The sequence below is a fragment of the Ochotona princeps genome, chromosome 6, assembly GCF_030435755.1.
Source record: "Ochotona princeps isolate mOchPri1 chromosome 6, mOchPri1.hap1, whole genome shotgun sequence".
In the NCBI taxonomy this organism is placed as follows: Eukaryota; Metazoa; Chordata; class Mammalia; order Lagomorpha; family Ochotonidae; genus Ochotona; species Ochotona princeps.
Genome location: NC_080837.1, coordinates 14,242,915 through 14,269,499, shown reverse-complemented (window position 1 = coordinate 14,269,499; position 26,585 = coordinate 14,242,915). Strand labels below are relative to the sequence as shown.

Here is a 26,585-nt window from a genome sequence, read left to right as displayed (position 1 = left end):
AAGATAAGCCAATTACGCCATTGCAATGGACCCTAAATCTGAGCTTTTAAAAAGATTTATCTGTTTGGAAGTCAGAGTGGCAGGGAGAGATGAAGAAAAAATAAAAATATCCTTCAATGGGTATGATAACCTATACCGGACCAGGGTAAAACCAGGAGCCAGGAGCTTCATCTCGGTCTCTCATTGGGGTGACAGGGACCCAAGGACTCAAGGTAGGGAGCTGGATGGCAAGTGGAGTGGTTAGGACTCTAACACTTTAATTGGAACTTTTAAATTTGATGCACAATAAGATTTCCTAGTCATGTTTTATTTTAGAAGTTCTGTTAGTTATTTCTAGGCTAAATTATATTAAGTAAATTTGAGGTTTATAAATGTGTAACCTCAGTTACATTTTACTTGAAAGATACTCCGGTTTCCTTTTACTTTCTTTTGTTGGGGGGAGGGAGGACACTTTCTAATTGTTGCTAGTTGGCTAGAAAATAGTCTTCAATATTATTCTTTTTTTTAAAAAAGATTTATTTATTTTTATTACAAAGTCAGATATACAGAGAGGAGGAGAGACAGAGAGGAAGATCTTCTGTTCGATGATTCACTCCCCAAGTGACTGCAAAGGTCGGTGCTGTGCCAATCCGAAGCCAGGAGCCAGGAAACTTCCTGCAGGTCTCCCACATGGGTGCAGGGTCCCAAGGCTTTGGTCTGTCCTGCGGGGCCACCGGGATCTGAACCAGTGCCCATATGGGATTCTGGCATGTATAAGGCAAGGAATTTAGCCACTAAACCACTGCGCTGGGCCCTTCAATGTTATTCTAAAGTAGGCAGTATGCCTACATCTCTTGCTTCTTTGCTATTTTAGAAGATTCAGTGATGAGTATTGTTTTTTCTTTAATCGCATTTATTTTTACATTTTTCAGCCTCAAATGAAAGAGTATGCCTTCTAGATTTAGCAAATGAATTGAACTTTGAGAAACATTGGCTGCATTCAGTACTTGCAGAAGTTGTGGAATTTTATTATGTGTTTAAGCAATGGCATTAAGAGTGAGTGTATCCTTGCCCAGCACGGTACATCTGACTTTCTAATTAGAAAAAAACTTCCAAAAAAAAAAAAAAAAGGAGTGAACGTACCCCAATTATTTGTTTTGATTGGTACAAATCCAAGAAGTAAAATACTTAGTAAAACCATAACCGTAGATCATTTCTTTTTTTCAGAAAGTTATAGTTAGGCATTCTTTCCTATTGGTGTGCTTGACTTTTTTTTCTTTTTTAAAGATTTATTTATTTTTATTGTAAAGTCAGATAGAGAGGAGAAGAGACTGAGAGGAAGATTCTCCATCTGTTGATTCACTCCCCAAGCGGCTGCAATGGTTGGAACTAAGCCGGTTCAAAGCCAGGAGCCAGGAACTTCTTCCCAGTCTCCCATACTGATGCACGGTCCCAAGGCTTTGGGCCGTCCTCCTCTGCTTTCCCAGGTTGCAAGCAGGGAGCTGGATGGGAAGTAGGCCATCAGGATTAGAACCGGCGCCCATATGGGATCCCTGGTGCATTCAAGGTGAGGAATTTAGCTGCTGGGCTATCGTGCCGGGCCCAGCTTTTAATTTTTTTGTTTATTCTTTTGCAATTTTTGTTTTGATTAATGTTCTGTATATGTTAAAATGAGTGCTACACACTGTAGTCTTTTAAGGTTTTTTGAACTCATGAGTGATGTGAATAGTTACATAAATATAGTATGTTTTCTGTTGGCCTGATCATGAAAAGTACTTTTATGTTCATTAATGGATTTTATGAGAAGAGAATATGAATGTAATTTTAAACTTGCTTTCACTATTTGATAACTTTGTAAATATTGGTCATACTGATTGTTCTGGAGATAATGATCTCTAAATTGCACTGTAGGTTAGCAGTCTTACTTTATGTAGAATAAAGGATCCTTTTGTTGTGAAATTGTTTCTCTTATCTATACCCAGTAGAATGACCAAATGAGAAGGCTTCATTCTGTGCAGAAGAGGAAGGATTGTAATCATTAATAGATTTCTGATGCTATTTGAAAAAATACTTAGGCAAAACTGCAAGAGCTGAACAGTTTTTTCTTTATAATTTTTCTCTTTGTAGTTTGCAGGGCTTTTAAGACGTTTGTGTTAATTTTCCTTTTTAAGATTTATTTTTGATTTGAAAGAGTTAGAGAGGAGATAAAACAGAGAAAGATCTTCCATCCTCATTCACTGCCCAATGACCAGAGCTGGGCTGGTCAGAAGCTGGGAGTCAGAAGCTTCTTTCCTGCCTCTCAGTTGTGTGCATGAGCCTAAGGACCTGAGCCGTCCTCTGCTGCTCTCCCAGGCCATTAGCAGAGCTGGGTTGAAAGTGATGTAGCAAGAACTGGAACTGGCACCCACGTGGAATGCTGGAGCTGCAGGTGGAAACTTCAGCCTGCTGTGCCATGATGTTGGCCCTATGTGTTATTTTTGTTTAATTGTTCCATAATTTATTTATTAATTTTTTTAAATGATCTTAGTTGATTAGGGTACAAAGGGTCAAGGGCTACTGGAAAGTGGGTGATACCATTGTTTCCACACTAATATTCCTATGTGTTCTTTTTTTTTTTAAAGATTTATTTATTATTATTACAAAGTCAGATATAAAGAGAGAGGAGGAGAGACAGAGAGGAAGATCTTCCATCCGATGATTCACTCCCCAAGTGAGCCGCAACGGGCCAGTGTGTGCCGATCCGAAGCTGGGAACCAGGAACCTCTTCCAGTTCTCCCACGCAGGTGCAGTGTCCCAATGCATTAGGCCGTCCTCGACTGCCTTCCCAGGCCACAAGCAGGGAGCTGGATGGGAAGTGGAGCTGCCGGGATTAGAACCAGTGCCCATATGGGATCCCGGGGTGTTCAAGGCGAGGACTTTAGCTGCTAGGCCATGCCGCCGGACCCCCATGTTCTTTTTAAAAACACTTATTTTCTCTGAAATCTGTAAACCCAGATTGAAGTGTAACTTTCTTTTTTTTTTTTTTTAAGATTTATTACTTTTATTACAAAGTCACATATACACAGAGGAGGAGATAGAGAGAGGAAGATCTTCTGTCTGATGATTCACTCCCCAAGTGACCGCAACGGCCGTTGCTGTGCCGATCCGAAGCTGGGAGCCAGGAACTTCCTCCAGGTCTCTCACACGGGTGCAGGATCCCAAGGCTTCAAGTCGTCCTCAACTGCTTTCCCAGGCCACAAGCAGGGAGCTGGATGGGAAGTGGAGCTGCCGGGATTAGAACCGGCGCCCATATGGGATCCTGGCACACAAGGCGAGGACTTTAGCTGTTAGGCCACGGCACCGGCCCTGAAGTGTAACTTTCATGATTATTAAAAAAAAAATCTGTGTCTCTTGGCAAGATTTGCAAGAGAAGGAGAGAGAGAGAGAAGATTGAGTTCCCACCTGCTGGTTCACTCCCAAATGGCTGTAACAGCTGAAGCTGGGCCAGTCAGAAACCAGAAGGCAGGAGCTTCATCTTGGTCTCCCGTGTGGGTGTGGCAACCCAAGGTGTTGGCCATGCCCTGCTGATTTCTCAGTCCATAAACAGGAGTTGGATTGAGAGTGGAGCGTCTGGTTTCGCTTCCACTGGGACCTCTTATGGGATGCCGGCACCACAGAGGGAGAATTGGCATACACACTGTAGTGCCAATACCTAAATAATTATCTTGATTGGGAATGAAACTGAGATGTCATTTGAATCAAAAGTAATTGAATTAACCTTATTTGTAATTGTAAACTTCATTATAGGAGTTGGGAACCTTTATTCTTGTCAAAGGTTATTTGGATTTTCATAACACCATTTGTGGGTCATACAAAATTACCAACTGAAAACTTTGTTGAGATTAATTAATTTTTTAAAGATTTATTTGTTTGAAAAAATAATATATGTTGGGCCTGTGGCGTGGCCTAACAGCTAAAGTCCTTGCCTTTAACGTGCCCGGATCCCATATGGGCGCCGGTTCTAATCCCGGCAGCTCCACTTCCCATCCAGCTCCCTGCTTGTGGCCTGGGAAAGCAGTCAAGGACGGCCCAAAGCTTTGGGACCCTGCACCCGTGTGAGAGACCTGGAGGAAGTTCCTGGCTCCCAGCTTCGGATCGGCACAGCACCAGCCTTTGCGGCTCACTTGGGGAGTGAATCATCAGACAGAAGATCTTCCTGTCTGTCTCTTCTCCTCTGTATATCTGACTTTGTAATAATAATAAATAAATCTTTAAAAAAATAATATGTGTTTGAAAGAGCTCCAAAGAGAGGGGGAGATATCCTGGGTTTACTTCCTAAGTGGTTGCAACCACTGGACTGGAACAGGTGAAGTGAAGGTCAGGAGCTTCATCTGAGCCTCCCATGCAGGTGGCAAGGGCTTGGACACTTGGGCCATCTTCTGGGACCTGGGTCAGAAATGGAGAAGCTGTGACACAAACTGGTGCCTGGAAGATTTTGGTTATTGAACAGGGTGGGTTTACATGCTGTACCACCATGTTAGCCGCAAGTATAGATTTATTGAATTTCAAGTTCCACCTGCAATTACCTTGCCAGGGCCACAACAGATGATTTTGTTGGCCTTATAAGGTCTGTTTCCCGCTCTTGCTTTATTGTTACTTGGAGGGAAAGTGATGTGCCACGCATTGTAAAAGCTGAACCATATTGTAGCTCAGTTTTTAAAGGAGAGGCAAAAAACTCGTAGGCCTGTGTTTCAAGAGAGAGTCAAGAGGCATTAGTCTATCTTCATCAGCTCTTGGGCACGCACTTGCAGTTTTAGCTAAGGGAAAATGGAGACAGACGCTCTTCCTCAAAAGGCTTAAAGCTAGCAAATGCACAGCAGAGACTTGTAGGAAAATCTTTTTCTTTTTCTGGAAAGGCCAGAATGATGAACTGGGAAAAAGAATTTGCTAGTGCTAAAATTCTGCTTTATGCACTAGAGAATGAAAAGGCTACACTTAATAGGAAGTTCATGTGAGAAAGATGCAGTAACAGTTTCAGCTAATTTCATGCTTAGTATGAAGCAACCAGGATAATGTAGAGGGAGCCCCCAGTCCCAGTTGAAATAAAATTTGTAAAACACGTGCCGCTCTTTTCTCTGTTGCCTAGATTTTGAGCCCTTGATTAGGTTACTTTGGTAGAAACAATGTTCATGATAGTAATAACTGGTGCTTTCTTTGAGATGAATCAGAACTGTGTCTGTATTACTCATTTATTCCCAAATACTGTGGGCTGCAGGATGCTTAGAGAGCGGTGTTCACAGTGGCTGAGGTCCAGCCTGGTGAAAGAAAAGAGAATCTTAATACATTAGAGGATGGACTTTAATGTACCATGGGGTTGAAATTTTAGAAAAGTGAGTGGAAGAAGTTAGGAAAATGTTCATTCCTAGGACCTTTCTCTGAAGTGGGCTGCTGTAAGAGGTTGTGAAATCCTGAAAGTGCTTTAGCAGAGGCTGAGAGATCACCAGACAGCGGAAAGTAATTGGTGAGCTTGTGCCCTAGTGGGTCAGGCTCTACCCAGGATGCCTGGATCCCCTGCTGGACTCTGTACCTGCTTATGTGCACCACCTGAGGGCTCCATCACCTGTCCTGGATGGAGGGTGGGCCTCCCAGATTAGGAATGACCCAGCCCTGGCCATTGCATTTGGAGGAGTGAACCAGGTGATGATGGAAGTTCTGTCTCTCAAAATAGATAAAATATTTTTTTAAAATTTCAAAGAAGTGGAATAAAATTTCATTTATTAGATGAAGGGTTGGACAGGAAGGTCTTTTAAGTTGTCTGTTACGTTAAAATCCTATTTTTCTGAATTGTGTAGCGACACCTGCAGGTGTTAGCCCCGGCCTCACTTGGACATCTGACAAAGTCTGAGCTCCGCCACCTGGCCACCTGAACTCCGCCCCCTTCCTCTGTGATGGTTCTCCCAGCTCTGTCCCTCCAGGGCTTTTCCTCAAAGTGTGTCAGTGGGAGCTGGGCTGAAGCCTCTGACTGCAAGACTTTCTTAGTTCTGGAATACATTTGTCCTCTGATTTTTTGTTAATACTTCCTACTTCTGGGCTTTTCGACTTTTTTTTTTCCAGTTTGCAAAGCAGGATTTATTTAGGGAAAAAGGGGGAAAAGGGCTACTGCCATGGTTGCAGGAGAGGGTTCCATGTGTCCCTAGGGAAAAAACCCACACCTCCAAGAAACTTAAGGTAATGGTGGAGATGGTGTCTTTTATGCCCCATCTCAGGGGAGTTACTCCAAGGACAAAGGGAAGAATTTGTCCTCAGTAGCACCTGGCTCTGGAACAAAAGAACCACAGAAGTGTGGGACTGATTAATTTCGTCCTTCCCTTCTAATGGTAAGCTGACCATTCAGGGACCATCTCCTTGACAGTGACCCAGAGATGAGATTAGGAGGGTCACTTGAGATGGCAAATTGATGTGTTGATTCTGCCCCTCTGTCCTTCCTCAAGGAGAGAGGTGCTCTTGGAAAGAAAAAATGGTGGAGAAATATGATTTTATATTTTTAAAAATAATTTTTGTACACTACACAAGTGATAGGGGACTAATATCCAGGATTTACAAAGAGCTTCAGAAACCCAGGGACAGAAAACAAACAAAAAAACCTGTAACAAAATGGGCAAAGAAAATGAACAGACATTTTTCAAAAGAACAGATTCAAATGGCTAACAGACATATGAAAAGATGCTCAGGCTCCCTAGCCATCAGAGAGATACAAATGAAAACCATGTTGAGGTACCACCTAACTCCAGTGAGACTGGCCTGCATTCAGAACTCAACTAACAATATCTGCTGGTGTGAATGTGGGGAGAAAGGTACCCTCCTTCACTGCTGGTGGGAGTGTAAGCTAATACAACCACTGTGGAAATCAATATGGAGAGTGCTTGGAGAATAAATCTGCCAAATGACACAGCTATCTGTAATCCTGTATTTGCAGCAGCATAATCCACACTAGCAAAGACATGGAAACAATCCAGATGTGCGTCCAAATAAGAGTGGTTAAAGAAACTGTGGTACATCTACTCTATGGAATATTATTCAGCTGTTAAGAATGAAATTATACTATTTGTAACTAGGTGGTCACAACTAGCAACTGTTATGGTCAGTGAAATGAGTCAATCACAAAAGCATAAATACCATATGTTCTCTCTTATGTAAGGAAACCAACATGGAGAGTGTAACTGCAATAATCTGATGCATACTGGTTTTTTTTTTTTTCGGCTGCATTCCATGTGTTTTGATGTTTATTTCAGTTTTATTCACTCCAAATGCTTTCTTTTCTCTTGTCAAATCCATTGCTATCTCATGGATTACATGGTGGCATCATTTTTCCCAAGAGACTTTTGTATTTCCTTTTTGTCACCCATGTGTTGGTTACTCAGTGGTGTGTTTTTTCATGGTGCTGTAATTTGTTGTTGTTGTTGTTGTTGTGGCTATTCTAACTCATACCGGTTGTTGACCTTGTTTCATGGCTTCTCAATTTTGGAAATGTATAATGATGGAATACTGGGACCTACCATATCCAGATGTGGGGGTATAATGCAACATGCGTCCCTGTTTCCAGACAAAAGATGGATTCCCATGGTCATGTGTAGACAGTGGGATGCTGGACTGTCTGACATTGTACCAGCAGTGTTGGGGTACACTTAAATAAGAGACTGATGGAATTATGATTCCTTATGAAGGACTCTACCACTGTAGTAAAGAAAAATCTGTTCCGGGGGGTGGGAGTTTGGAGGGAAATCCCAGTCTATACGAAATTGTACCACATAATTCAAAAAAATCAAAATATATATGTGTGTGTGTGTGTGTGTGTGTGTATATATATATACACACACACACATATGAATTAGAGAAAAAATAATTTCACCATGGACCAAAAACCCTAGCTGCTTACTATCCCTGCTAACTCCTCACACATTCTGCCCCTTCCCCCCCAGATGAAGGAACCCTAATTGCTGTTAGGGGGCATGAGGTGTAGACTGCTCTAGCTGCTTCATGCTGAAAGATGGCATTATTGAGTACCAGCAGTCAGGTGTTCTTCCAAAGGTCGGTCTAGAGGTCCCCAGTAGAACACAGAAGTCATCTGAGGTGCCTGGAGTGCTGTTTGGGCTCTGAGTGCTTCTTTTTGTTGAAGTCCATTGTTGTAAACCTTAAGAGTCTCAGGAAGACATATAGCCATCTGACAAGATGGCAGGAGACTGGCTGGAGTTGAACCTGAATAGTGCTGGCAGAATCCTATTGCACGGCACCAAAACTGTTGAAGGGTGTTTGACGCAAAACATGGCAGCAACCTTGTTTCTTTTCTTACACAAAAGGAGAATTTTAATATGGTCAATTCTGGTTTGCAAAGCAGGATTTATTTAGGGAAAAAAGGGAAAAAGTGTTCTTGCCATGTGTCTTGAGGAAAAACTCCAGACCTCCAGAAAACCCTTCTTTTCAACTTTCTGTGAAATAGTGTATATTGTTTCTTTTATTACTTTTCTTATCTGAAACTTACATTCTTCACTCTCCAGTTGCCTTCAACAGCTGCAGCTGAGCCCATCTGAACCCAGGGCCAGGAGCTTCTTCTGTTCTCCCACGTGGGTGCAGGGTCTCAAGGCTTTGGGCTGTCCTCTGTTTGCTTTCTTGGTCCTGAGCAGCAAGCTTAGGACGTGCAGCACCTGCGAATACACTGGTGTGCAAATGGAATTCTAGTACTGCAGGTGGAGGATTGACCTAATGAGCCCCCGTGCTGGCCCCAGAATTTTAAAATTTTAAGGAAACTCTGAGAACCTCTAGTTAATGTCTCATTTTTTTGAGAGGTGAAAACAAACTTTCTAAGCTTGTGATTTGGTGAATTAGTAGCCAAGTCAGTAACAGAATCTGAATTGTATGTATTACTACTCTATTACATTGTATGCATAGCAAACATATAGTAGGGGTTCAGTAATTTTTTTTTTAGATTTATTATTTTTATTGGAAAGGTGGATATAAAGAGAGAGGAGGAGAGATAGAGAGGAAGATCTTCCATCTGATGATTCACTCCCTAAGTGAGCACAACGGCCGGTGCTGCGCCGATCCAGAGCCAGGAACCCAGAACCTCCTCCAGGTCTCCCACGCGGGTGCAGGATCCCAAGGCTTTGGGCCGTCCTCAACTGCTTTCCCAGGCCACAAGCAGGGAGCTGGATGGGAAGTGGAGCTGCCGGGATTAGAACCGGCGCCCATATGGGCTCCCGGTGCGTTCAGGGCGAGGACTTTAGGTGCTAGGCCACGCTGCCGGGCCCCAATAATTTTTGAGAGCTAATTAATGATGGGTGTTTGAAGTCTTTTCTTATCTTTGTGTTCATTATTCCTATTCATGGAGGGCCTACATATCAATCCAAAAAAGCAGTTATTAAGTAAACATCTGTGTTCAAAGTAGCTTTTGTTTGTTTGTTTCCAAATTCTGTATTTCTTCTTGTCTCTGAGGGAAGGGGGAAGCCACACTCAGCCTCCCAAATGTCCCAATACCCAGGGATGGGGAACCGCCACCCAATATCAGACCAGGGTCCCAATGTAATACATGTTCTGAGGATTCTGACCAAGTAGTTTGGGTAGTTCTGAAATGCTGTTGATTTCACCAATTCAAGGGTGAGGCAATCCTCCCAATGTCCATTGACTGACATAGTTGACCTCAAGTCTCCACCCAGATTTTTGCTGTCCTTATTTGCTGGAGTAGTTGTCCAATTTGCTCTGTTCTTCCTCCTCTGCTGTGGTACCAAATGAACTGCTGTATTCTCCATGTGCATCAGGATCTGTGTCCACTGCTCTGCCTTTTTCACTTGTAGGCAGGTCCAAGGACCTGGGCCAGGTAACCTGAGTCCCAATGTATCCCCAACCCCTGGGGCTCATGAACTTGACACCCACCTTGTAGGCAGGCCCCAGGAACCGAGCCAGGCTACCAGTCTGCTAGAGCCCCCACCCCAAGTCCACACGAACTTGGCACCCACCTCACAGGCAGGCCCCAGGACCTGGGGCAGGTGACCCAGGCACCACTAGATCCCCCACTCTCAGGGTTCATGAACTTGGCACCCACTGAGCAGGCGAGCCCCAGGACCTAGGTCACACAACCTGAGCTTTACCATATCACTCAAACCTGTGGCTCAGCAACTCAGCTCCCACAGTCCCCAGGCTGGCATGGCTTGCCTCACCTCAGCAACCCCAGTGTGAGCCGGCTGGCATTGTGGCCCGACCTGGCCCCTCCCACACTCTTCTTGGTTCTCAGATCTGCCAGTGGATGTTGTGAACTGGCCCAGCCTGGTCTGTGTCCGGATCGGAGCCACACAATCTGGTGGGCACTGTAACCTGGCATGGTCAGGGCTGCTTCTTGACTTGGTTCTTGTGTTCACCTGCATGAACTGCATCCTTACAAAGGAGTTTCCCAGGCTTCTCAGAGTAGCTTTTTACTTAAATTTAAGAGTCATTATTTTCCTATCTCTGTCTAAGGTGTTGGGCAATGTGTCAAAATTTTAAGCTCTGAATTTTATAATTGAATTTCAGAATTTTTGTATTAGGAAAAGTATTGAATCCAATTTTTAGAGCATTGCGATTTGTTAGTATTCAAGTTATTATCTTTAAGAAGTGCTTTAAAGTGCATACCCTAATGTTTCATATAATGTGGTACTACTTAAATGGGAATGGTGTCAAGAATAATAAAAAATGGAAATCATAGAATACCATTTCAACAGTGTTAAACTTTTACTTTGTTTAAAGGAGAATGAAATCTCCATTTGTGTATAGTTGAACAATTTTGTCATTTTCTGGGTCTCAGTGCGATTAATATGATGCAGTAGAGTTGGGATAGAGACCAGCTAGATGAATAAATGCTATGGTAATTTTTCAGTTACCTTATGTAGAGAAATAAAGGAAAGATGAAAAATTGTGTGGATCAAGATGATGGAGAATGATGCAACCAACCTGCCTTGCTGCATTGAGTAGAAACTGTATAACTAGGTTTTCTGGTTAAACCAGGCATTATTGGCAAATGGCCAATGTAACAGCTGCTTATTAACCATTACAATTTTTTTTAAAGAAGATGTATTTTTATTGGAAAGGCAGATTTACAGAGAAGAGGAGATACAGAGGGAAAGATCTTCTGGCGCTGCTGGTTCACTCCCCAAGTGGCTGCAATGGCTGGAGCTGTGCTGACCCAATCAGGAGCCATGAGCTTTTTCCAGATCTCCAGGGCAAGTGCAGGGTCCCTAAGCTTTGGGCCATCCTCTACTGCTTCCCCAGGCCATTAGTAACAATTTCTAATGGGAAGGATTGGAAATGAACCAAAAGTGATGAACCATTGATGAAGAATCTAACTTTTAAAGCAGTGAATATATTATTTTTGTTGTGCAGGCTTTAATTTATGCAACTATATCATTTTTAAATTTCCTTTACTTTTGAAGATAGAAAACAAAAATATAAGTGAAATATTAAAGCATAATTCTTGTTTTTAAAGTTATAGGGAGAGAGAGTTACAGGGAGAGAGATCTATTTTCTGTCTGCTGGTATATTCTCCAAATGGCCAAAGCACCAGGGCAGGGCCAGGCTGAAGGTAGGAGCCTAGATCTCCGTCTGAGTCTCCCACAGGGATGGCAGGCACCAAGTACTGTAGCCATCTGCTGATGTCTTCCCAGGTACATTAGCAGAATCTGGATCAGAAGTAGAACAGCCAGGACTTGAACTGGTACTCCTGTGGAATATTGGCATGAATCTGCTGTGCCACAGCACTGATCCCATAAGGCATTATTAAATGCCTGTTTTGTGTATCTTCAAAATTCATTCTGGCTTACAAATTGGTAATCGGTTAATATCTGATAAAAGCTCAAAATGTAGAATTTGTTTAATGGCTAACCCTGTAAACCATTGCAGCACGATATGTCAATAATAATTGCGTTGCTCAACAGGAAGTACCTACTTTATTGACAATTTAGATGTGGCCTTTAATGATGTGAGATCATAACTAATGGGACAGTGAAGCTGGCACTTTAATTGCATAAAGTACGTTGCTTGTTGATACTATCTGCTTGAGTACTATCTTTATTTCTAATCTGCCACCGTATAGTTGGGATAGTGTTCTCTTACAGTATGTGTATATTTTTGTGGTGTTATATGTGTGGAAACAGAATTAAGTGAAATATTGTCTTACTGAAAGGCATGGATCTCACTCCTCTCTCCCGATTCTTTTCTAACCATCTGCCCCTCAGAAAACTGGAAGCCAGTCTTGGATGCAAAAGGGCAGAAGGTTGGAGAATTCTCTGTCAAAATGACCAGATAAAATAAAACAAAAAAAGAATTAAACTGAAATTTGCAGTTTTGTGCCAAATAATTCAAAATGAAGTATACTGCTCTTCATGTAGATGTAGTCATCTGGTTACTCTTAAATCTGAATAACCAAGGATTTTCACTCATTAAAGAAAAGCTTCAAATATGAACGGCAGAGAACAGAGAAAATACCAAAAAGAAAAGAAAAAAAAACACTAAAAACTGGAGGTGACCAAAACAGTGCAAAAAGTAGAAGAGAACAAAGAAGTGAAAACGTACATTCATGACAATGAAAAAACATAGGGTAAAAAGTAATAAAAGGGACGCAAGTAGAAAAAATTATGGAATTAAAAATTCATGAACTGAGGAAAATCCTGGAAAAGGTGTTGAAAGTGTAAAATGCAGGAGAAAAAGAAAATAGAATAAGGAAAAATCAGAAGATCAATGTAAGACATCCAACATTTTAAAATTAGACACACAAAGAAAAGAATGGAAAAATATGGGAAGATTATTTTAAGAAAAGTGAAGGACATGCATCTCTCCGCTTAAAAGGCTCAGCAGTCGTACTTAAAATTGAAAGAAGGGCCCAGTACAGTAGCCTAGCAGCTTAAGTCCTCACCTTGCACGTGTCCAGATCCCATATGGGTGCTGGTTCTAATCCCAGCTGCCCTGCTTCCCATCCAGCTCCCTGCTTGCAACCTGGGAAAGCAGTTGAGGACGGGCCAAAGTCTTGGGATCCTGCACCTGCGTGGGAAACACGGAAGAGCTCCTGGCTCCTGGCTTTGGATAGGCTCAGCTCCAGCTGTTGCGGCCACTTGGAGAGTGAATCATTGGATGGAAGATCTTCCTTTCTGCCTCTCCTCCTCTCTGTATATCTGCCTTTGCAATGAAAATAAATAAATCTAGGAAGGAAGGAAGAAAAGAGAGAAAAAGAATGTTCTAGCTTTTAATTTTTTTAGTTTTTATTTGTGGGATAGATTAAGTGACCTTTCTTTCACTCACTCACTGCCTGTTCGCCTGCATTGGCCCTGCACTGGGCCAGAGGATAGAACCGCTAGCTGGGGATCCAGGCGGGAATCCGGTTCTCCCAACCACTGGAGCTCTAATTGCTCCCTCCGAGGGTCTGCATTAGCAGAATCTACCAAGAGTCTGGAGTTGGGAAGTGCTTTGAACTAAGTATTGTAACCACCAGTATAAATTTCTATGCCTGTATATAAAGCAAAGCTTTGGTAAGCTCCCAGAGCGGGACTACACGGTGACCATGAAGAATTAAGTAACAGAATGCTGTCAGGCTTCTTAACACTGATACTGGTAACCAAAAGACTATGAGGAACTGTTTTCTACATTTTGAGAGTGTATGATTTCTTGCTCAGAATTCTCTGCTGATCTCAACTCAGTTACAAAGATTCTTGAAAGCAATGCAAAGAATTACGTACCTCCTGTGCTCCCTTTCTCAGAAAGCTGCTAAAGGAAATACCCTGCTAAAAAGACCAAGAAGGAGGAACCGGGAGTCCACTATAACGTAGGGACCAGGGAGTTCGCGGGATAAATAAAAGGGAAATTAACTTGCCCATATTGTGTGCCAAGCCTAGAGAGCTAGCAGTCCAAATTGGAAGATACTGGAGGATGTGAAATTTACTTGGTAGAAGAGAACACTTCAAAGAGAACTTGAAGAAGATGAATTAAATGAATTTTGGTACAAAAAATTTTGAAATTCAACATGGGTATTTCCTAATACACATTTTGAAGTACCCTCGTATTTGAATATATTGTGGAAGAAAGGTAGCCATTTAGCAGAGTTTGCAGATGAATTAACAACAGAAACAAAATCTAAACAAATGGGAAAATTGTGTAGCTGAAAACAAAATTACACAAAAAGGAAGAATAACCAAGTTCATTTGACTCAACTGTGATTATTATGTTCTGCTGTAGTAATCGGAGTGGAAGCCTCGATACTCAGCAAGATAAATTAAATCATCATATTTCAGGTAGATGAAAGAGGAGAGAAGTAACAGAACTAAAATATTTTATTATAGGAAGTGAAAAATTATTAAGAAATAGCTGTATTGAACTACTATATAGAATGTAGTGAAAAATGCCTTAAGGAGTAGTAAAAAGACTTGGTAGTAGTTGCCTCTGGAGTGGGGATTATGGGAGTGCTATTTTTCTTATAAGCTACTTGACTTTTTAAATTGTGTACTATCTTTCTTTTTTTAAGATTTATTTTATGGGCCTGGCGTAAAATCTTTTTTTTTAAGATTTATTTATTTGATAAAGATTTATTTATTTATTTATTTTAAGATTTATGAATTTGATTTTAACAGATAATTTTGTACTATGAATGTTTACTGTTCGTACCAGGTATGAAATATGGCTTTTTGTTATTGTTATACTTTTGTTTTCAAAAGATTAATTTTTCTGGCCGAAAGTCTTAATTATTTAAGAGGTAATCTGTGACTACTTTGCCATGTGTGTGTTTTTCCTTTCTTCCTGTGTGTTCCATGAGGAAGATATTCTGACTTTGTAGATGAAACATGCTTATGCTTTATTGTACAAGAAGTCTTATGTTTTTAAAGCAAATAAAGGTGTTTAAAAAAAAGATTTATTTATTTATTTTTAAAGATTTATTCAGTTTATTGTAAAGTCAGATATACAGAGAGGAGGAGAGACAGAGAAGATCTTCCGTCTGATGATTCATTCCCTAAGTGACCGCAACGGCCGGTGCTGTGCCGATCCAGAGCCAGGAACCAGGAACCTTTTTTGGGTCTCCCATGCGGGTGCAGGGTCCCAAAGCATTGGGCTGTCCTCAACTGCTTTCCCAGGCCACAAGCGGGGAGCTGGATGGGAAGTGGAACTGCCAGGATTAGAACTGGCACCCATATGGGATCCCGGGGCACGTTCAAGGTGAGGACTTTAGCCGCTAGGCCACGGCACTGGGCCCAAAATCTTTTTTTTTTTTTTAAAGATTTGTTTTATTTTCATTGGAAAGTCAGATATGCAAAGAGGAGAGACAGAGAGGAAGATCTTTCGTCTGTTGACTCACTCCCCAAGGGTCCACAATGGTTGGAGCTGCCCCAGTCTGAAGCCAGGAGCCAGGAACTCTTCCGGGTTTCCCACGCGGGTGCAGGGTCCCAAGGCTTTGGGCCATCCTCAACTGCTTTCCCAGGCCACAAGCAGGGAGCTGGATGGGAAGCAAGGCAGCCAGGATTAGAACCAGCACCCATATGGGATCTGGGCGTGTGCAAGGCAAGGACTTTAGCCACTAGGCTACTGTACTGGGCCCATATATCTGTTTTTTTAAAAAATATTTTAAGGTGCTCTTGATAGAATGCTTTTTTCAAGGCATTGTTGTATTTATTTAAAAGGAGTTAGACATACGCAGACAGATAAAATCGATCTTCCATCCTCTGGTTCCCTCCTCAGATGGCCACAGCAGCCAGGTCTGGGCCACAACAAAGCCAGGAGCTTCATCGAGGTGTCCCATGTCTGTGCAGGGGTCCCTGGACTTGGGCCATTTTCTGCTGCTTTCCAGGTGCAGTAATAGCGGACTGGTTCAGAAGTGGAGCAGCTGGGACTGGGCCATGTGCTCATACGGGATGCTGACATTGCATGCAGCAGTGTAGCCCATTACACCATAGTGCTGGCCTTGAGGTTTCCCTTTTGTCAGAATATACATACTTTACAGGCATTTTTCATCTGTGAGGATTCTGAGAGCTATGTCATTAGAGGATGTAGAGTGAGCATATTGCTGTGAAATTGGCTATAGTAGTAATAGAGGTTGATGTTATCCTTAGTTGTAAATACTTATTTTGTTGTATTTTAACACACAGCAGATTGAGATGCATTTCAACATGTCAGATTTTTTTTTTTTTGCGTAACGCTCTTCTGTGCCAGCACTTTACATTGTGAATGGGAGGCTCCAGGAGTCTGTAGCTGTTAGGCTGAAGTGTTCTACTTTCCTCCTCATTCCTTTAGTTGTGTAAAACACTGCATATTTATTCCATTCCTCAAGAGCAGGTAACAGCTGCTCCAAGAATAATGCCTGGTGTTTAAAGTTTTATTTAGTTGATCGTGTTGGGGATGCAGGCGGTGTGTGAAAAAAGATCTTCTCTATGCTGTATTCCATAAATGTCTGCAATAGCTGGGACCTGGGCCAGGCCAGGAGCCAGGAACTCAGTCTAGATCTGCTGTGAAAGTGGCAAGGACCCAACCACTTGAGGTTTCCCCTGCTGATGGTGTTAGCAGGGAGTTGGAATTAGGACTGGACTTGACTGAGGCATTATGATGTGGGATATGGGGGTCCCATATAAACGCCCATCCAGTATTCTTTTCTTCAAAAGCAGAAACTTATTAATAGTGCATTTCTCTTTGAAAGCCTTATTCCTTTTTAGAGAAATAATAAAGGCATTTGAAACTATTTTATATTCTTTTTTAAGATTTATTTAATTTTATTGAAAGGCAGATATACAGAGAGGAGGAGAAACAGAGAAAGATCTTCCATATGATGCTTCACTCTTCAAGTGGCTGCAATGACTGGAGCTGAGCTAGTCCGAAACCAGGAGCCTCTTCAGGTCTGCCACGTGGGTGCAGGGTCCCAAGACTTTGGGCTGTCTTCAACTGCTTTCCCAGGCCATAGGCAGGGAACTTAGTGGCAAGTGGGGCAGCTGGGATCAGAACCAGCGCCCAATGGGATCCAGGCACATGCATGATGAGGACTTTAGCCACTAGGTCCCTATTTTTATAATATTTAGGACATTTGGTGAGTAGGGAGAAATGGATATTCTGCTAATACTATAGTTAGAAATTATAATCTCCTATAACATTCCAAAAGGCAATATTTATAGGATTTGGAGTAGAATTTGCTTTTAAAATCTACATTGTATCTTTGTATGCCTTTAAAGAACAGAAGAATTTGGACATTTATTTTCATTATTTGTTGCTTCGGATCTCCTCTCCTTACTCTACTTGCTTGTTCATTCATTTGTCCATTCATTGTCAAGACATTGGACCAATTACATACTTTGTTAATCCACTCATTGATCAAAGAAATTTGATGCATTCCTTCTATTGTTAGACATAGTCATAGTTGCCCAGGATGTCGTGGTCTTCTGCTTAGAAGAATCTCAGTCTGGTTATGTAATCATCGCTTGCTTAAGTAGTTACAATTGCAGTAGGATAAGTGCTAAAATAAAGATAGGGAAATGGCCAATAAAAATAGCTTTTGGTTGGAGCAGACATTGGGGTATAGTGTATTAAGTCACTGTTGGCAATGCCCAAATTCCCATATTGAAAACCATTTTGAGTCCTGGCTACTAGGAGGCAGTGGGTGGGTAATGGCTCAGATACTGGAGGACCTGCCACTTGTGTAGGAGACCTGCATGAAATTTGAGACTCCTTGCTTCAGCCAGACCTGGCCTAGGTGACTGCAGCCATTTGGGGAGTGAACCAGCAGGTGGAAGATCTCAGTCTCTTTTTCTCCCTCCGTTTCTGTATCCCTGTCATTCTGCCTTTCAAATAAATAGATAAATGAATAAATCAATCAAGTAAGGATAGTTCTTCCAGGTGTAATAGACAGTCTTTGATGCAACAGAATGGGCAAAAGCTGAACCTTGAGGAAACAGTTTACCAGGCTAGAGAAGTAAGAGGACGGCCCATTTCTTCAATTAGTCAGCTATGTTACTTATAGCTATCTTCATATAAATATCTTCTGGTTAGTTTTTGTCTTTGTTTTGTTGTTACTATTGTTTTGTCAACTACAAAGAACTTCTAGAGGATTGATTAGAATGAGAGGGTCTTCACAGTGAGTGATTATAGTTTGGGCAACTGTTGTTTTATTTGTTTGTTTGGATACTCATTTGTTTTACAGAGAGAGAGAGAGACAGACAGACAAACAGAATGATCCTTCATTCACTGGATCACTCCCTAAATGTCTGCAACGACTAGAGCTGGGTCTGTCCAAAGCTGGGTGCCAGGAACCTCTTCAGGGTCTCTGGGGTGGGTTCAGGGGCTCAAGACCTTGAGCCATCCTCTGCTACTTTCCTAGGCCATAAACAGGAAGCTGAATTGGAAATGAAGCAGCAAAGACTCAGAGCTGGTGCCCATTTAGGATGCTGGTGCTCCAGGTGGAGGATTAGCTGGGTCTGCCAGCATAGGGCCCCAACAGCTTTTGGGTATTGATATTGGTAAGGGATGAAAGCATCAGACAATTGAGATAGCTGATAAGCTGGCAGCACTTTGAGTGGTGAAGTCTTTTCAGATTATGCTCTAAATAGCCATGTTATCTTGGGTAAGTCATTTCTTCTCATTGGGTTTTATTGTATGTTCCTTTAAAATGGGAGGGTTGGTGTAGATGGGGCAGTATCTATTGCTGACCTCCTAGTAGGCAGGGAGAAAGAAGAAAACAGTGACCAACTAAAGTTAGGAACATGGGGTTACACAGAGTTCAGTGGAAGTCTTCACTGCAGCCTTACACATACGGCCTGTGCCTTTCACAGGCAGTGACAGTCAGTGATGTGTGTACAGCTCTTTTTGTTCCTCATGGCTTTGTGGAAAGAGAATGGGCCTTAACGAATTCTGATGGTAGATTGCTGCTAAGTACCAGTGCAGCCCTTCGTGAGGTATTTAACCTCTTTGAAGTGGTCTTGTCATGTGGAAAGGAGGCAAAAATAACACGTCTGGAGCTGTAAAGGTTAAATGTCAGATGTAGTGTCTGGTACATAACGATTCAAAAAAGGTATAACTCAATTTCTACAAATTCTACATTTAGTATCAATTGTGATGATACGTTTTGATATCCTGGCTACATCTGGTGTTTGAGGTAGGATATTTGTCTCCAGTACATTCTGCACTTTTTTCCATGAAAGCAAATGATTTTTGAGGTTATGTTATTATCTGCCATCCACACAGTATACCCTTCTGGAGATTCAGTAAGTATTTGATAAATATTTGACAGTTGATCCAAAGGATGAAATGAGATGAGCTCTAATTTTTCCTGCTGTATACTTTATGTTGTGTCTTTCATAATCCTGTGTAGAAGTCAGTGAGTTTATAAACATTAATTTAAAATATTTTTGGTTACTTAAGTTAAATAATTACACTTTACACTTGAAATAGTTAGAATTGTAAATGTGTTGGCCTTTACACAAACTATAAGCAAAAGTATCCATAAAGTATAGTTTAATATTGTGCAGTGTATTCTTAAATACTAATGTTTTTACATTTTGTTTTTTCTCTAAGCAAATGGTTATGAGCCTTAGAGTTTCTGAACTCCAAGTACTGTTGGGCTACGCTGGGAGAAACAAGCACGGACGCAAACACGAACTTCTCACGAAAGCCCTGCATTTGCTGAAGGCTGGCTGTAGTCCTGCTGTACAAATGAAAATCAAAGAACTCTATAGGCGGCGGTTCCCCCAGAAAATCATGACGCCTGCGGACTTATCCATCCCCAATGTACATTCAAATCCTATGCCAGCAACTTTGTCTCCATCTACCATTCCACAGCTCACTTACGATGGTCACCCTGCATCATCACCATTACTCCCCGTTTCTCTTCTGGGACCTAAACATGAACTGGAACTCCCACATCTTACATCAGCTCTCCACCCAGTCCATCCGGATATAAAACTTCAAAAATTGCCATTTTATGATTTACTGGATGAACTGATAAAACCCACCAGTCTAGGTAAGATTACTATATATTGCTATTTGATTATCTTTGGGGTTTAAATTTTCGTTATAGATTTTTAATTTGACCCAGTATATAATTCATAATGGAATTTAAATTTGGTAATAGCTTCAAAATGATGAAGTAAATTTTTCCAATTTAGGTAAGAATAGAAAAGCCATTTTAAAAAGATGATATAAACATCAAGAATCGTATTCTCTGGAAAGATGGGGGAAAAAGATTTTATAGAGTGGTTACTCACACAGTAACTCTTAAGAGACTTCAGAAATATAAACTTTTAAAAGTGCAGTATTTCAGGTTGTTGAGTGATATTTTACAATGAAAACGAAATTCCTCCCAGTGGAATTTAGTTTTTAAGTTTCAGGATTTGTAATATCTAAAACAAATGACTGATCAGTTTTGATTATTTGACTTCGTGAGCGGTTTTAGTGATTACCAAAGGAGATTTGAGCTTTGATGAAATTTCAGATGCATTTTTTCTTTTCCAGTTGGCTGAGTGTGCTTTACAGGGGCACACATATCATGGTTAGATATTACGAATGGCTGGGATCTCATTTACTGTGTTTTATTCAGAATGTAGTTATTTGTCTAACTTCGAATTAGATGAATTAGTTACATTGTAATTTTAATTGCTATTATACTGCATTTATTTAATGTGGTATAAAACTGGCCCTGTTGTGATCCTTAATGTCTAGTTGTATATTTGAAACACTGGACTTCTAAATGCACTTTTGTTATAAGTTACTGGTCTGCAAACTGACTGGCAGTCTGAATCCAGTCTGTAGCCTGTTTTAAAAAATAATCCTGCAGAGTGATGTAAAAAAGAAAAAAAAAAAGAGAAAGAGGGAAGGAGGGAGGGAGGAAGGAAGGAAGGAAGGAGAGAGGGAGGGAAGGAAGGAAGAAAGAGAAAGAAAGAAAAAGGAAGGAAGGAAGGAAAACTATTAACAGACCCTGTGTGCCTGTAAAGCCTAAAACACTGTCTGGTCCTGATAGGTTTATCTATCTTTATTGCTGTTTATTAGGATTTTTCCATTTTAGGGATTAGAGAATCGAGGACATTTTTTGAAAATCTTTAGAGCATTTTGAGAACATTTACTGAAATTCTATCTTTGAGCTGGGGAGTATTTGCTTTTAACTAGATATAATTATTATGTTGCAAACAACATGAATTTTTGTTATTTTATTCTTAAAATGACTGTAAAAACAAAATAAAACTTAATACTTATTGAGAACCTAATGTGTGTTTGTAAAACGTCAACATGCTCGTTGTCAAATTTGAGATTGCCAAAGCAACTTCCTTGTTAATGGTTTAGTGTACGTGTATATACAAGAAATTACGTTACTTTGGTTTTCCCAGAAGGAATCATATTTATAATATCTTGTGTCTTGGTTTTTTTCTGTAATAGTGTAAGCATTCTGTCTATCTCATCTATCATTTGTTAAAAGCCATTTCTAGATCTTTGCTTCTTTAGTCTGTATGTTTGCATCTATGTTTTTAATCTTGCTCATTTCTTGTGAGATTAGTATATTCCATGATTTAAGTGAGTCAAAAGACAAATTATTCTAGTATTTTTTACTATGAAAAACATGCTGCAGTGAATATTTGAAATGTAAAAAAAAAAGGTATTGGTGGCTTTTATTATTTTTTTTTAAAGATTTATTTATTTTTATTGGAAAGGTTGATATACATAGAGGAGGAGAGACAGAGAGGAAGATCTTCCATCCGATGATTCACTCCCCAAGTGAGCCGCAACGGCCGGTGCTGCGCCGATCCGAAGCCAGGAACCTGGAACCTCCTCCAGGTCTCCCACGCGGGTGCAGGAACCCAAGGCTTTGGGCCGTCCTGCACTGCCTTCCCAGGCCACAAGCAGGGAGCTGGATGGGAAGTGCAGCTGCTGGGGTTAGAACCAGCGCCCATATGGGATCCCGGTGCGTTCAGGGCGAGGACTTTAGGTGCTAGGCCACGCCGCCGGGCCCCGGTGGCTTTTATTTTGATTCCAAGCTTTGAAAATTTCTTCTGGTCTTTATTGTTTACATTTTCACTTAATATAAATTTTAAGTGTCACTGTGATTAGATGATGTTTATATATTAATGTATAAATTTTGTTAGAGGAAGCAGTGCAAACTATGCATTATGGCTGTATTCGATAATATTTACAAACTAAGATTATTTTTATTTTACTAAGGAACTTTGAATATATATGTATGTTAAATTTTCACTTCTCATTTTGTATACTTTTTTTCACTGTTACATGGCTGAGTAAGCATTGTAGTTTAACTTTTTTTTTTTGTAAGATTTATTTTATTTGAAAAGCAGTGTGGTAAGAAAGAGGGTAATATAGATATCTTCCAGTTGCTGATATGCTCCCCAAGTGCCTGCAACAGCCAGCCTAAACCAGGCATCAGGAACTGTTATCTGAGTATCTCTTGTGGATGGGAGGATCCCAGGGTACTCGGGCCTTCATCTGCTACCTCCCGGGCCAGAAGTGGTACTCTGATGGGATGTAGGTGGCTGAACCAACTGCGCCGCAGTGTCTGTCCCATGTAGCTTAATTTAATAATAAATCATAGTTACAGCTTTTTAAAAATACTTTATTTTTATTTGAATATATGAAAGAGACAGAACGTGATCTGCCCACTGGTTCATTTCCCAGATGCCTCCAACAGCCAGGGCTGGGTCAGGCTGAAGCCAGGAACTGGGAAACTCCTGGGAACCCCAAGTACTTGAGCCATCACCTGCTGTCTCCCAGGGTGTGCCCAGGGAGGAAGCTGTGATAGCAAGGGAGCCAGGGCTCCAGCCTTGGTACTCCAACATGGTACAGTGAGTCACCTGCTGCGGCAAGACGCCTCCTGCAGTAATTTATATCCTATAGCTTATTTTAATATTTCGGGATACTCTAATCCTTAGGGGTTTTTTGTTGTTGGTATACTTTTTTTTAAAAGATTGATCTATTTTCATTTGAAAGACAGAGCTACTGAGAGAAGGAAAAATAGAAATTGTTTTTCTGTTCACCAGCTCAAACTTAATGGCTGAACTGGCTGAAGCTGAGCTGAGGCGAAGCTAGGAACTTCCTCTGAGTGTCCCACTTGGGTATCGGGGCCCAAGAACCTGTTCTATCTTCCTTTGGTTTCCCATGTCATAAACAGGGAGTTGGTTTGGAAGTGGACCAGCCAAAACATGAACTGGTAGCCCATTTGAGATCCTTCTGCTGCAGGCAGAAGATTAGCCTGCCACCATCTGCCCAGGAGTTTTAAATATATTGTAGTAATGGGAAAATACCTTGATTTTTCCCTAAGATGTTAGAAGCAGATATCTTCAATTTTTTTTATATCTTTCTGTAATATTTCCTCCAACAAAACTTTTTTTAAAGGATTAGACAGTAAATTTAAAATAATTCTTCTTCTGAAAACTTAAAAAAAATCTTAAGGTTTATTTTATTTGAAAGGTAGAGTTACAGACTGAGGTGGGAGTGGTGGTGAGAGAGAGAGGCAGAAACACTCCCTAAGTTGCTGCAGCAGCTGGACATGGACCCCAGCCTAAGTCAGGATCCAGGAGCCTTTTCAGGTCTTCCCATGTACGCATAGGGCCCAGCACTTGGGCGTCTCCCGCTGCTTTCCCAGGCATGTTAGTAGGGAGTGGGATGGGAGCTGTTTCAACCTCTACTCTGTACAAGTCTGCAGCAGCCAAGGCTTCCATCTCCAGATGCTCAAAGCAGCGAGGCCTTGGCCAGGCTGACGCCAGCAGCCTAGAATTCAATATGGGTATCCTGTAAGGATGTCAGGGACCCAAGTATGTTCTCACCACCTGCTGCCTCTCAAGGCACACTGTAACAGGAAACTGGAATTGGGATGCTGGCGCTTACAAGGTGAAGATTTAGCCTCTAAGCCATCATGCCAGGCCTGGCTCATAGGACTTTTTTATTTTTTATAGTGATTACATGGTTGATCAGGGTGGGAAGGATTGAGGTTTAGGGAAAACTGGGTGAACTGATTGTCTCCAATTTTGCTATTTCTTCTTGTTGTTTCTGGGGGAAGGGGAGAGACAAAGTGGGAAGTCACACAGAACTCTGTTCTCCCCGGTAGGAGTGGTTCGTTTTTCACTAATGCAGTGTTATACTGACTTTATAGAACTCAGCTACCACAAATAACAGTAATTGGCTACATGTAGTGTATGATTTGAATGCCAGTTTTTATAAAGAAGCTCATTATGATATATATCCAAATAATTTAAAAATGAATAGAATTACTTGGTATTGTGTAAGTAGAATTTTTAGTTTCTATTATAGAATTAAAAGCAAGCATTTTGATTATACATAAAAAGCTCACTAGAAGTAATTTGTAAAAGTTTATTAGTATTTGTTGTAAGAAAATGCTTGGTGAATGTGAAAAATATTTGTGAACGAACAAAGGATTCTGAGTAGCATGCAGAGTTTAGGGACACACTGTAAAGAGTGAGTGAGTGATTTTAAAGAGTTAGAGTGGGACAGACACTGGTTTACTGTCTGAATTTCTGCAATGGCTGCAGCTGGGCCAGACTGAACCCAGGCGCTTCATCTGGGTCTCCCGTGTGGGTGGCAGGGGCCCAGTACTTGGATGATCTTCACTGCTTCCCAGGCACAGTGGTAGGGAGCTGGGTTGCAGTGGTGCCACTGGGTCTGGAACTAGTGCTGATAATGGGATGCCTGCATGGCAGCCTAGGCCATCCTCTGTTGCTTTTCCCAGGCCATGAGGGAGCTGGATTGGAAGTGGGACAGTCGAAGACTTAAATTGGCACCCATATGGGACAGTAGTATAGCAGGCGGCAGCGTAACTTGCTATTCCACAATGCCAGCCCCAAGATAAAATTAAGACTTGATTTTTATAGATTCTTTCATGTTATTAAAGTCTATTTCGGTATATCATGATACAGATTGACTGCATTCATCATAAAATTTAGTTTCCTGAATGCTTTTACAGTAGGAGTAAGGTCATTTATTCTGAATCTAGGAAAAGTGTTTTTTTGAAAAATTAAGTACGTTTCAGTCTTCTTTTTATTTCTAAACGTATTTACATTTAAGATAAAGCTCCTGGAGATCTTGTTGAGGTGTGGTAGGTGAAACTGGCATCCCATACAGGCCTTTCTGCTTCACATCAATCCAGCTTCCTGCTGATGGCCTGTGAAAGCAGTTAATATGACCTAAGTGTTGGCTCCCTGCCCCGACGTGGGAGACCTGAATGAAGTTCCTGGTTCCTACCTTTGGTCTGACCCAGCCCTGGCCGTTGAGGCGACCTGCGGAAGACAGTGGATGGAGGCTGGCAGTCTCTGTTTTTCCCTCGCATGTTACTGTTTGAAACTATTTCCTTTGCCTCAGTGTGTCTCTTGGTGTTGATGAGTTGTGGAATTCACATAAATATGAAAGTCAAGGAAAAGTTTTGAATTAAAATGTATTCACTGATTCAAAGATAAGATGATCATTTAATATTTCCTCTCAATTTGCAAATGCTGTTGCAAGCAGTACTCATTATTTTAAATAGTACATAATGTATTGTTTATATTGATGATCCAGATTTGCCTATGTTAGAACATAATGGCAGAAACACAAAATATGTTCATGATGACTGAATTACAGTTCTCTAGGAAGCAGTATTTAATTTGACTGAGACTTGGGTAAACAGATCTATTAATACAGTTTTATATTTGTTACTAATTTAGTATTTATGTTTTCCTTGATTCATGTGAATTTTCAAGTAGAAAATAACATCTTGAAAGCAGTACTCTTAAATTTTTAGTAGTTTTAGTTATTTCAAAAGCTTACATGTAAAGAACAGACAGCTTTGCATGCATTTGCATTCATTTGGGATAGTCATGTGAAAGTTCAGTGGTTCATGTTGTTCGCTCTGTCAGTTCTAAGCCAAATTAAGGGGATGTGTTCCTTTACAGGTTTTTAAAGATCTTAGACACTAGATTGTCTTTATAGTTTAGAAATTTCTAACTGATTTTTGTGAGGCATAATAATTGTTGAGTTTGAGTGATATTTCCAATGTTCTAATTCAGTGTTTTTTCAGGAGCTGGTAACCCTGTTTTATAGCAAGAACCATTAGGATATTTATAACTTGACAGAACATACAGAACTATCAACCTAAAACTTATCTTGCCTTGGCAGGGTCAGACCCAGTGATTCCCTGGACCTGCTAAGGCCCATGGACTGGATGTTCCCCACCCTGCATCTGATTGGTTGATAAAGGATCTGATATCTGCTTCCTGGGATTTCAGTGTTTGTTTCTCCAGAATCTACAGGTTGCAGCCTAATTCCCAATTCAGTATTAAAAGGTGGAGCCTTAAGGAAGTGGGTAATAATGGATTTTTCTTTTTTTTGGCTACTATAGCATGTGAGGACATAGCAGAAAGGTACCCTGTTTGAGGAATGGGTCTCAGCAGGCACTGCAGGCACCCAATCTACTGGTTCCTTGAGCTTGGCTTTCCCTGTCTCCCAAGCTGTGCGAAACACATTGCTACTTACAAAGTACCCAGTCTAAGACATTTCCTTACAGCAGTATGAGTGCACTCAGCTGTCCTTTTAGTCAAATCAGTCTAATTTGAAAACATTAATTGGTTAAAGTAATGCATGATAAAAGACTCATTACTTCT

At 41.0% G+C, this 26,585-nt stretch overlaps 1 protein-coding gene across 2 annotated transcripts in view; it reads left to right on the top strand.

The window, feature by feature from the left end:
- PIAS1 (protein inhibitor of activated STAT 1) overlaps nt 1–26,585 on the top strand; it is a 123,182-nt gene that overhangs the window by 26,848 nt on the left and 69,749 nt on the right. Inside the window, exons 1-2 of one of the 2 annotated variants that reach the window (XM_058665629.1) lie at nt 18,440–18,559; nt 19,510–19,954. In XM_058665629.1, coding sequence (XP_058521612.1) covers nt 18,548–18,559; nt 19,510–19,954 — 457 coding nt within the window. In that variant the 5' untranslated portion in view covers nt 18,440–18,547. Of the gene's footprint in view, nt 1–18,439; nt 18,560–19,509; nt 19,955–26,585 lie in introns of those variants that run through there. The other variant, XM_004577951.3, reaches the window with a different exon arrangement.